This window comes from Chrysochloris asiatica, unplaced genomic scaffold (genome assembly GCF_000296735.1).
Source record: "Chrysochloris asiatica unplaced genomic scaffold, ChrAsi1.0 scaffold00273, whole genome shotgun sequence".
Lineage (NCBI taxonomy): Eukaryota > Metazoa > Chordata > Mammalia > Afrosoricida > Chrysochloridae > Chrysochloris > Chrysochloris asiatica.
Window position 1 is genome coordinate 1501529 of NW_006408791.1, and position 12876 is coordinate 1514404.

Consider the following 12876-nt stretch of genomic DNA (forward strand, 5'->3'; position numbering starts at 1 on the left):
ATCTTGTTTTCTTATCCGTTCTGCCACCCTCCGTCTCTTAACATGTGCATTCAATCCATTTACGTTCAGTGTAATTATCGATAGGTATTGATTATTTGTTATCATTATATTTGTTTTTTTGTGGTGTTGTTGCTTCTTTGTTCTGTTTGTCTTTCTCTGGTTGTTGTCTGTTCTTGTTGGTTCTCGGTCCACAGAACTCCCTTTAGGATGTTTTGTTGCGCAGGGTTGGCTTTGGTGAAGTCCCATAGCTTCTGTTTATCCTGGAATGTTTTGATTACACCCTCATATTTGATAGCTTTGCTGGATAAAGGATTCTTGGTTGGCAATTTTTTTCTTGCAGGGTTTTATATATGTCTCCCCATTGCCTTCTCGCTTGCATGGTTCCTACTGAGAAGTCTGAGCTTAGTCTGACTTGTTTGCCTTTGTATGTGACCTCTCTATTTTCTCTTGCTGCTTTCAGGAGTGTCTCCTTATCTTTGAGGTTGGAGAGCTTTACTATGATAAGTCTCGGTGATTTTCTTTTGGGGTCCACCCTTCCTGGACTTCGTTGGGCTTCTTGATTTTCTATCTTCTTGCCGTTGAGGATATTAGAGAAAGTTTCTTCCAGTAGTTCTTTGACTATTTCCTCTGTGAACTTGTGTGACTCATTTTGTTCTGAAATGCCAATAATTCTTAGGTTATTCCTCTTCATGTTGTCCAACATGAATCTTAGGTCTTCCTCTGAATTTTTTATTCTTTTTTGGGTTTGTTCTTCTATCTTAGTGGTATTGAGAGACTTGTCTTCCAGCTCACTGATTCTTCCTTCCATCTCATCTATTCTACTTCTCTGCCCTTTCAAAGAGTTTTCTATTTCTGCTACTTTGTTGTTGATTGTTTGGACCTCTTTCTGTAGGTTTTGTAGTGTTACCAATGCTGTATCTATCTTGTTTGATTGTTCCTGTAGCTCTTTACTGACTTCTTCCTTATTTTTCTCAACGCCATTGTAAAGTGTTTTGAAACATTTTACAGTCATTTTTCTGAATTCTTTCTCAGGCATTTCCAGGGCCTGCCCTCCTTCCAGAATGGAGCCCAGGTCTACTTCTATGTCATTTGTCTCAGATATTTTATCTTTTTTTCTGGACATGTGCTGATATGGTCATCTGCTTTTGCGTCTTAGACAGGTTTAATGTTTATTTGTGGCCCTTATACTTAAATGAGTATGCATTTTGGTACTTTTTTATGCTTTCTGATTGCTTCCGGGAAGATGTGATCAGGGTGTGGTCTTCCCTTTTCCCTCTTCTTATTGTTTAACTCAGAGTAACTTTCACAGGTGTTGCCTGTTTCCCTGGTAAATCACAGCTGGTATTGGTTCTTGCCTGGGTTTTGGTATTTTATAAGGTGTGATTGCAACTTGGCTTTTTGGCACTGGTTGCTGACTCTTCTCTTGTAATATTGGGAGACAGAGAGTCCTCCAAAAGCAGATGGGAGGCTGTGTAGCAGCCAAACAACAGCAGTTGGGTAAAAAACAGAAACAAAATCAGAATCAGAAGCAAAAACCAAAATGGGAGAAAGAGGAAAAATGGAACGAAGGAAAAAAAAATAATAAAATAAAACCGGAATAAAATAATGCAGCACCAGCGAAAACAAGACTAAATATAGCAGCCTAAAAAAAGGGAGAGTGGGTCGGAGAAGAAAAAGAAGAAGAAGAAAGAAAAAAGAAGAAAAAAAAAATCTGTAGCTTAATATAAGTATTTCTTTAATGTCCTAACTCTCTTTCAGTCACCCCTGCCCTCCTCTCCGTACTGTTAGGTGCTGTTGAGTCAATTCCGACCTGTAGCGACCATGTATAAGGGCTCCGAGGAGCGGCCGGTGTGAGCCCGAACCACCGACCCTGCAGTTCAAAAGGCTTTGCAGTGTGGCACCTCAACCCACAGTGCTATGCCGGGGCTCCTCCCAAACCAGTGAAGAAGAAAAAAGAAAAAAACAAAAAGCAAACCAAATAGGACACACATCCCCATCTCCCATATAGGGTTTCCGCGGAGCGGCTGGTTAGCTTGAACCACCAACCTTGCAGTTCGAAAGGCTTTGCAGTGGTGCCTTAACCCACAGCGCTACGCCGGGACTCCGCTCAAATCGTCTCCCGTATAGGTTTCCCCGGAGCAGCTGGTTAGCTTGAACCACTGACCTTGCAGTTCAAAAGGCTTTACAGTGGCGTTTTAACCTACAGTGCTATGCCGGGACGCCTCTCCAACCAGTGAGTAAAAGCCGATCAAATAGAACGCACATCCGCCTCTCCCGTATAGGGTTTCCGAGGAGTGGCTGGTGAGCTTGATCCACCGACCTTGCAGTTCAAAAGGCTTTACAGTGGCACCTTAACCCATCATTAAGCCTCTCAAACCAGTGAGAAAAAGCCGACCAAATAGAACGCACATCAGCGTCTCCCCTATAGGGTTTCCAAGGGGCGGCAGGTGAGCTTGAACCACCGACCTTGCAGTTCAAAAGGCTTTTACCGTGGCACCTCAACCCGCCACGCCACGCCACGCCAGGAAGCCTCTCAAACCAGTGAGAAAAAGCCGACCAAATAGAGCTCACATCCGCATCTCCCGACATTGCAGTTCAAAAGGCTTTACAGTGGCATCTTAACCCACCACGCTACGCCGGGATGCCTCTCCAAACAGTGTGAGAAAGCCGCCAAAATGGAACGCACATCCGCCTCTCCCGTATAGGGTTTCCGAGGAGCGGCTGGTGAGCTTGAACCACCGACACCTTGCCGTTCAAATGTATTGGCGGCACGGCGCCTTAACCCTCCGAGCTACACCAGGACCCCTCTCAACCCAGTCCAAAAAGGCCGACCAAATATGCGTCTCAGCTTGGCCTGAGTGTGTGTGAGTTCCTGGCAGAGGAAACTGCCATTGGTGAGGGTGGGTCGTGGCCACTAGGCTAAGCCCTACCTCTGTTCATCGAATGTAGGTGAGCAAACCGTGAATACACCTATTACCCTACACCAAAGAAAAAAATTAAATCGGACCCACACAAAATCGGCAGAGTATACTGTGCACCTTTTTTTTTCCTCTTTCTTTTCCAGGGTTCCCTCGGCATGCCTCCGCCGTGTCTCTGCGGCTCCTATTTTGTTCCGCCGCCTGGATTCACCAAGGATGTGGCCTCAGCCCTCCATGCCTTGCCGGCAGATCCTAAATTATGCGATTTCCCGCCTCAGCTCCAAATTCCACATGCCTATAAGTCCTCAAACCTTTAAACTATTCCTATCTCTGTGGGTCCAAGCCTTGGAGCCCCATCCTGCCTCTTTCTTGCCTGGAATTCCGAGTTATTGTTGACGGTGACCTTCACTACATCTTTACCCTAGCTGCCATCCTTAATCTCACTCTTAATTGGTGATTTGAAAGTCATGTAAATTTGTAGTATCTATTTTTAGAAATGTTACTTGATAAAGTTCATGTTATAAATATTCAGAGAAAAAAAATCTCCTTTCTTCAGTCTTGAAATGTTTAATAAAGTAGCCTTCAAAGTAAGTCCAGATGCATGACTACCTGCTTCCTAACCCAGCTCTGTTGGTTATATAAGAGCTTGTTAGTCATGCCTGTGCATATACATCTTTTCAAGAAGATGGCCAAGCCTCTGAAAGCAGAGTTGTTAACTATAAGTGCCTGGTGTCTGAAATTAACTCTTGTTTTAACCTTAGTATGCCTAGATTTAGTTGCATGGTGAATTCAGTTCAGAATTCTTGAATATCTTACCTGTTCTCTCCAGCTAACTAAGCAACACTTACAGAATAGCCGTGCAGATAGGAGGAAATCTGCTGTGCCCAGAGGAATTATAATGCCTGTTTATAATTATAGCACTTTGACGTTTCTTCCCCGTGTCTTCTGTTCCAAGCGCAGAGTTTTCCCATAGGTTTTAACTAAGGAAAATCATTCAAAAATATTTTTCCAAACATTGAGCATTGATTGTTTGCTTTTTTTCAGCCCACTGAGAAGGAACTGAGACAAACCACAGCACTGTTGTTGGCTCAGCAAACTGCTCTGGAAATTATTGTCAACATGTGCTATAGTGAAGGTTTGTTACAAGTTTACATTTAAACATTTTTCCCTGTCTTGGAGGGCACCTCCATGAGGATTTTCTTAAATATTACTGTTATGTATGATTTACATTCTTTTCAGATCCTTCCGATGATGAATGGGAAGAACTCTCTAGCAGTGATGAAAGTGATGCATTTATGGAGACTTCCTTCAATGAGTGTGATGGCCAGCTGCAGTCTCCCCTATGTCTTTCCCATGAGATTCACACTGCACTCACTCACTATCTCATCCCAAAGAAGGTAATCTGTTTTCATTCTTTTTCAAGTCTAGCCATTTTACATAAAAGTAATACTGTAGAAATTCTATAAAGGAATAATGTGTAAAATATAACCTGTTGCTCTACTGTCTTTCTTAAATCTAGATTGTTGAGAAAATTTCCTTTCCAAATGACATTGCAGTTGATGTATGCTCTAAAAGTCCTGCTTGGAAATTTTTGATTAGAAAGTAAGATTTTTTTCTATTTTCAAAAACATTTGTCAGTATTTTATGAAATAAAATTAAATAGAAGATGCTGACTCCCCTGAGGCTCAACAGTTATATTCCTGGATATATACCCTAGAGAAATATGTGTGCTAGGCTACATATATGAGAGTGTTCACAGCATTGTGGATCTTAATTACCTGAACCTGGAAACAACCGTAATGATATCCATCAGTGGTAGACGGGATAAATTTTGACATAATCATGCAGTAGAACACATACAGCAGTAAAAAGGATTTGAATTATAACTACTCAAATCATGAATGAAACAACAAAAAAAGAGAAAGATATCAGATATATACTCTTGATTCCATTATACAAGCTCAAAAACAGCAAAGCTAAATTATATTGTTTAAGAATGCATGTGTAGGTGGTAAACAAATTCAGAAAAACTAGGAAATGTTTACCATAAAAGTGTTTACCTCTGGAAGTTAGGAGGGTGGGTGCAATTGAGAAGAGGCTGTGGTGGAGTTGGTTTCTTGCCTAGTTGGCAGTTTCAAGGATTTTTACTGTATTATAAACTATTTGTTAAATTGTATATATGCATTAGTGTTTACCTATATATGTTATATTTTACAATTTTAAAAGATTTTAAAGGTGCTATTTGCATAAAAATTTTTGTAAAACAGATTATTTATGACACATGAATGATTCGGAGGTCTGAATATTTTACTTGGGAGATTAAAGTTTGCCTAAAGATTGTTTACTAACTGTCATAGACCTCCTTCTACTTACAAGTATTTCCAGTCAAACTGAAGCTTAGGTTAAGAGTTAATACTGAATCCTGCTAATAATTATCTTAATCACTATTAGAGGAAGAGATAATATTGTTTCCTTTCCTTTCCAGATTGAATACTATACAGTGTAGAGCCCTCATGTGTCTCCAGAGTCTTGTATCCCTCCTGGATTTGGAGCATCTGGGAGGAGCTGCAGCCCTTCAAACACTTGCAAAGCATCTGTCCCAACTTCTTTTTTCTAAGCCAGGTAAGATTGTAGCCCTTACTGTGAAAGACTGTTGGGTTGGGGGCAAAACTTTGAAGGAGCTATTAGTAAGTGATGATGAGTTGGTTCCGATGTATAGCAACCTTCAGTAGTGCTTCCAAGGAGTAGATGGTAGATTTGAACCTCTGACCTTGTAGTTATCCTACAGTGCCACACAAGGAGTTGTTATGTGACATCCGGTTGGTACCGACTCATAGCGACTCTATGAACAAAACAGAGCAAAAACAGAAACAAAAATATAGAACAAAAAACAGCCCGGACTTTTTGCAACGGGACATAAGCGACGAGAGAGGCAGAAGGACAGCAGCTGGAGGGCAATGGAGGTGGCGCGGCCCATCCTGTCCTCGCCATGAGGCTGCAGCAGGCGCCGGTGTCCAGGAAGGTCTTCATTCAGCGAGACTACAGCAGTGGCACACGCTGCCAGTTCCAGACCAAATTCCCCATGGAGCTGGAGAACCGGATTGATAGACAACAGTTTGAAGAAACCGTAAAGCTTGGGGGCCAGTTGTATCTTGAAGATGTTTGGCTTGCTTAACAGCATACACCATCTTTTTATGCATGGAAACTCATTATGAGAAGGTTCTGAAGAAAGTCTCTAAATACATTCAAGAGCAGAATGAGAAGATATATGCTCCCCAAGGCCTCCTTCTGACAGATCCCATTGAGTTATTGAAATTACCATTTATGAAGACAGAGGCATGAGTAGTGGAAAATAAACTTTAGAGTTAAAGAACCTACCTCAAACTGAGACCCTCTTCTGTCCACTGGCCAACCACAGAGTGTCCCCTACCTCCTCTCCAGAGCATGCATTCCTTTGTATTTGCTGCCAGAGCCATGGTGCCATTTACTCCAAGACTTAACTTACTACAATTCCATGTCTGGGGTGACTTCTAGCCACTCAGCAGCCACTTTGTATCTCTAAATTGATTAGTTTCTGAGTAAACACAATGAAGGATTTCACTTTCTTATTCGAAGCTGTTTAATAAAATTATGCAGTTGGTCTGCCCGATACAAAGTTAATTTTGCTCTGCCACCATTGGGTTCTCTTGGTTCCTTGGGCCAGGTTCCCTGGTGGCTTTGGATTTCAACAAGTCAAATTTTAGTTAGTGTTCAGTCTTATTCCCCAAAATGTAATGCTTTTCTTCCAGGTATTTGGTGAGGGGTAGACTGTGCCCATAATTTTTCTAATGCATCTCTTAAGGGACTACTAGTTTTGCCATGACTCAGATCTTCAAAAGATCAATTTCTGCTGTTCAGTGTCTAACTGAAACTAATTGGAAAGATGATGTGTTATTATAGCAATTATTCCTTATTAAGCCAGTATTTAATGCAGTTTCCAGTTTTTTGTTTGTTTAGTTGGTTAGTTTTTTTATTTTTATTTTTGAAATTGTTATTTTATGATTGCATTACCATGAATGTTGGAAAGATGTGTGTTACCTGTTCATTACAAAAATAAGTAAGCACAATAAAGTGGATGCTAAACCATCAAACACAGAATATCCCTGCTGTGTCCCTGAATGTGTAATAAGCAAGTATAATAAATATTTTAATTATAGTTTTGTTATAAATATAACATATAAGAAAATAATTTGATAAGAATAATACTGTATATTACAAATTTTTAACTGCCCCTACTGGCAAACCTTACAGACCTTCCTCTTATACAGTATTCATTGCACAGCAGTCTTATGAGTGGTTCAAGTAAAGTGATTTCCAAGTATAACTCTTAAGTCTAAGTCAATATTTCTAGTTCTTTTGGCCGCACATTTTAAATATCAGGGCTTCTTATGCCTTAAATTCATCTTTGGGGTTGAGAGCATTTTATTTGGGAGAAACTTAGGAGAGAGTGAAACAATTAAGTTTTACTTTTAGACATATTGTAGGTGCTGATACTGGATTTAATCTTTCAGAATTAATTTCTTTAGTGGGTTTGTTCTTCAATAAATTCCATAGGTCTGTGTCATATTTTAATTGCATTAAAAAAAACACAAAAAACCTTTGTTACTTAATAGCCTGTGATAATAGTGTATCTTTCTGCTTTTTAAACCCATTGCAATAACTTTGCTGAAATTATAACACACTAGTAAAACTTTTCTTAAAAAACCCAAACAAAACAAAAAATATCCTGGTCCTGTGCCAACCTCACAATCATTGCTACACTTGAGTCCGTTGCCGCTGCCAATGTGCCACTACATCTCATTGGGGGTCTTCCTCTTTTTCTCTGACCCTCCACTTTAACAAGCATGAAATCCTTCTCCAAGGACTGGTTCTTCCTGATAATATGTCCAAAGTGTAATACACAAAGTCTGGCCATCCTGTCTTCTAACAAGCATTATGACTGTACTTATTCTAACATAGATCTGTTTGTTCTTTTGGCAGTCCATGGTATTTTCAATATTCTCCTCCAACACTGTAACTCAAATGCATCAATTCTTCTACGGTCTTCCTTATTCACTGTCCCAACTTTTGCGTGCATATGAGGTTATTGAAAATATCATGGCTTGGGTTAGGTGCACCTTAGGCCTCAAACTGACCTGACGTCTGTGCTCGTGAACACTTTAAAGAGGTACAGCAGATTTACCTAATGCAATATGCCATTTGACTTCTTGACTCCTGTTTCTATGAGTGTTGATGGTGGATCCAAAGCAAAATGAAGTTATTGAAAATTTCAATCCTTTATTTATCTTGATGTTAGTTATTGGTCCAGTTGTGAGGATTTTTATTTTCTATACATTGAACTGTAACCCATACCAAAGTCTGTGGTTTTTGATCTTCATCAGTAAGTTTTTGTGTTTTTAAAAAATGTTTTATTGTGTATTATGTGATAGTTTACTTGGGAGAACATTAGCTTTACATTCATCCTATCTTTATCGTATCATTGCCATGGTTATAATCCCCTCCATGTATCAACAACCAACCAAATGGTATACCCCCCAAGCCTGCCCCTTGATCATCAGCACACAATCCCTCTCGCTCTCTGAGTCTTTAGTTCCCAGCCACTCTGTCTCTCCACATCAGTCTCTGCCTCCATCTCTGGAGCCACTGTTTCTCTGGGTAGTGTCCCACACTCCACTCTTCTTCCTTAATATGGTCCCAGGGACCTCCGCTCCTGGACTGCAAAGTCAACCACTCCCCTCCTTTTGCTACAAAATATCTACCTTTACATTTCTAACCTCACAGTCAGTCCTGATAGCAATTATTGACTATTGTACCACAAGAGTCCTATCCCCATCTCCTTTCATCAGCCCCGCTCAAACAGATTGGATACAACTCAGTGGAGATTCTACCCTTTGCCAAGCCCTCTGGATCTAGGCTCCCTCTTGAAAGCTTGTAATCCTTTGTAGCCCACCTTCCCCCTCGCCCCATTTTGAGTAGCCAATGTCCAAGTTGCCCATCCCTGTCTGTCCTGTGTATCAAGGGAGTGGGAGTTGTCCATGCTGTAAAGATTTGTTACCTCTTTTGAGCTACTGCATCCATAGGTGTACGTCAGGTTCATCAAATTGTACTTTTTATCCTCTTCTTCTTCTAGTTGAGTTCTGATCATCGAGCCATTGAAGCCAGGTCAAGTGGGTATTACCTGCAAGTGTGGGTGGTGTTGTATGTATATGCCCTCACTTCCTATCAGCTGGACACTTCACTTTCCACTCTAGTCCTCTGTGACTATGTCACTGACTCTGGGCCGAGCAACCCCCAGGTCTTACCATACTGCTGGCCAACCAGGTCTCCATTCGGGTTCACAGGAGTCTATTGAATGTGGTTGGACTTAGCTCGCAACTTCATTGCTGTTTTTCCCTCACTTCCCCTTATCAGTGACCAATGGGGTCACCAGTCCAGAGCACATGTCTGCTTGTGTAGTCCCCTTCAGTCTTAGTCTTGGAAGAGGGTTTGCCCTGAGGGGACCTGACCACTTGCCTTGATGTCTTCTGGGCGAACAACTTGCTTCTTGTTGTAGTAGTCATTCGGACTGCCATTAATAGTTTTTAATTTTTCCTGTCAGTCTTTCTTTCAAGCAGTATCTTCTGTTCTAGCCACTCCAGGCTGGTCTGCTTGTCCTTTCAAGTGGAGATTTTCCACCTCATAAGACACTGGATGGGGTTCAGGATTCCACTGATGGTCTTACGCAGTACAGAGGTTCTGCTGGAAGTCTCCTTCACTGGGCAAGTTGTAGCCCGATTTTAGGTATTCCAATCAGTTATTGGCAGAACATGGACTTACAAGCTTTCTGTGATGATATTTCTGGCTATTCCTTTCTTTCCTTCTCAAGTATCTATTTTACAATGGTATGCAAGAGAAACCAGCATTCAAAAGATAGCCAAGCATCTTAACATTGTTTCCCCCTTTTTACCCATTCAAACCATACTTCAATCCCTGTATGCCAGAGCCCTATTGTTCCAGGGTTGTGCATACATCATTATTTATCTCTGTCCCACTTAGCCCATGCAAACCTGCTTAACTGTTCTCCCATCCACCTTGTCCTTCCATTCTGCTCCCCCTTCTTGTGTATTGCCCCCTCCCCAGCACCCAAGCTATCCTGTGTCTATACCCTGTGCTGTGTTCCACCTTGCCCTCCCTCCCCTCACCCCATCCCCCACCTACTGGTAACCAGCAAAGAATTTTTTTTTTCCCATTTTTAAAAACAATATGGGTTCTCTTTCTTAGTCTTTTACAATAGTGGTCCTATGCAGTTTTTCTCCTTTTGTGACTGACTAGTTTCACTCAGCATAATGTCCTCAAGGTTCATCTATGTTATGCGGTGGCTTGTAGCTTCCTTTTTATTCTTCAAGATAGCAATATTCCATTGTGTGTATGTACCATAGTTTGCTTATCCATTCTTCAGTTGATGGGCACTTGGCTGTCTCCATCTTTTTGTTATTGTAAATAGTGCTGCTGTGAATATTGGTGGGCATATATCGTGTTATGGCTCATATTTCTTGTGGGTAAATACCAAGTAGTGGAATTGCTGGATCATAACCTTCTGAGGAAGCGCCATATTGCTTTCCAGAGTGGTTGGATGATTTTGCAATCCCACCAGCAATGTAGGAGGGTCCCAGTCTTTCCACATCCTCACCAGCATTTATTGTCCTTTACTCTTTTGAACTTTGCTGTTATTGCTGGTGTGAGATGATATCATTGTTGTTTTGATTTGCATCTCTCTAAGACCAGCAGCTCCGTGGGAGAAAGACGAGGCTTTCTGTTCCGGTAAAGATTTACAGCCTCGGAAACCCTGTACAGGGGTCGCTATTGGTTGGAACCGACTTGACGGCACTTAACAACAACAATGGTTATGTTTGGTGGGTACATGGATACCCTCCTTGGTGAAGTGTCTGTTCATGTTCTGTGCCTGTTTTTAAATTGGGTTATTTGTCTTTTTCTTGTAGAGGTGTTGTTTTCTATATATTTTAGAAATGAGTCCCTTGTCTGATGTGTCGTTGCAAAAGATTTTTTTCCCATTCTGTGGGTTCCCTTTTTACTCTTGGTGAAATCTTTTGATGTACTTATGTTTTTAAGTTTTAGTATGTTCTTATCATCTATTTTGTCTACATTTGTTTGTGTAGTTTTCAAAATGTTTGGTAGTCTGTGTTTGCTCTGTATTAGAGCCCTCACATCTGTCCCTATTTTTTCATTGATGGCCTTCATAATTCTGGGATTCACTTTTAGGTCTTTAATCCATGCTGAGTTGGTTTTTGTATAAGGCGTGAGGTAAAGGTCTTGTTTCAGTCTTTTGCATATCGCTTTCCAGTTCTGTCAGAACTATCTGTTGAGGAGATTATCACCTCCCCATGAGATCTATTTAGGCACTTTGTCGAAAATCAGTTGGCTGTATGTGGATGGGTTAATTTCTGGATTCTTGATTCTGTTCCATTGATCAGTGTATCTTTCATTGTACCAGTACCAAGCTGTTTTGGCCACTGTAGCCGTTTAGTAAACTTTGAAGTCGCAGAGTGAGAAGCCTCCAACCTTATTATTGTTCTTAAGCAGTGCTTTGCTTATCCTGGGTCTCTTTCTTTCCATATAAAGTTTGTATTAGTTTTTTTCCATCTCATTGAAGAATGTTGTTGGAATCTGGATTGGGATTACATTATGTTTGTAAATTGCTTTGGGCAGTGTGACATTTTCACAATGTTAAATTTTTCTATGAAGGAGCATGGTATACTCTTCCATTTTTGTAGGTCTGTTTTGGTTTCTTGTATTAGTGTTTAGTAGTTTTCTTTGTGTAGGTCTTTTGTTTCTCTGCTTACGTTTATTCCTAGATACTTCATCCTTGGGCGGCTGTTGTAAATGTATTGCTTTCCTAATATCCTTTTCAATGCTGTCATTTGGGTATAGAGGAATCCAACTGATTTTTGTATGTTGATATTATATCCTGCCACTTTGCTGAATCTTCATATGAGGTCTGTTGTTAAGTGCCGTCGAGTCGGTTCCAACCCATAGCGACCCTGAACAGGGTTTCCAAGGCTGTAAATCTTTACTGGAGCAGAAAGCCTCATCTTTCTCCTGCAGAGCAGCTGGTGGTTTCGAACTGCAGACCTTGTGGTTCGCAGCTTGATTCGTAACCACTACGCTACCAGAGCTCTAGTAGGTTTTTTTCACTCAGTCTTTGGTATTTTCTATTATAGTCTCATATCATCTGCTAATAGAGAGAGTTTTACTTTCTCTTTGCCAATTTGGATGCCTTTAATTTCCCTGTCTTGCCATATAGCTCTTGCTAAGACTCTAGCACAATATCGAATAGGAGCTATGACAAAGGGCATTATTGTCTGGTTCCTGTTTTCAGAGGGAAGGCTTTGTTTCTCTCCATTGAGAGTTACGTAGGCTGTTGGTTTTGTATTGTTGTTAAGTGCTGTCAAGTCGATTCTGACCCATAGCGACCCTGTACAGGATTTCTGAGGCTGTAAATTTTTATGGGAGCAGAAAGCCTCATCTTTCTCCTGCACAACATTTGTAGTTTCGAACTACTGACTTTAAGGTTTGTAGCCCGATTCATAACCACTACGTAACCAGAGCGCCTTATTTGTTTTATGTTGGTTTTATATATATGCCCTTAATTATGTTGAGGAAATTCCCTTCAGTTCCTCAACATAATTAAGAATTGATGTTGGGTTTTGTCAAATGCCTTTTCTACATCAATCGATAGGGTCATGTGTTCTTTGCTTTTTTCTTATATATATGATGGATTACATTGATTGTTTTTCTAATGTTAAACCATCCTTGCATCCCTGATATGAATCCCTCTTGATCATGATGTATTATCTTTTTCTGTGCTACTGGATTCTATTGGCTTTTGAGAATTTTAACATCTATGTTCATGAGGGGTATT

The 12876-nt window shown here is 40.7% G+C and overlaps 1 protein-coding gene and 1 pseudogene across 1 annotated transcript in view; both read left to right on the top strand.

Annotated features, from left to right (window-relative positions):
• Window positions 1-12876, top strand: part of HEATR3 (HEAT repeat containing 3) — a 107613-nt gene that overhangs the window by 29266 nt on the left and 65471 nt on the right. Inside the window, exons 8-11 of the mRNA XM_006874385.1 lie at window positions 3963-4053; window positions 4158-4315; window positions 4438-4520; window positions 5404-5540. Of these exons, the coding sequence (XP_006874447.1) occupies window positions 3963-4053; window positions 4158-4315; window positions 4438-4520; window positions 5404-5540 (469 nt within the window). The remainder of the gene's footprint in view (window positions 1-3962; window positions 4054-4157; window positions 4316-4437; window positions 4521-5403; window positions 5541-12876) is intronic.
• Window positions 5884-6274, top strand: LOC102842822 (annotated as a pseudogene).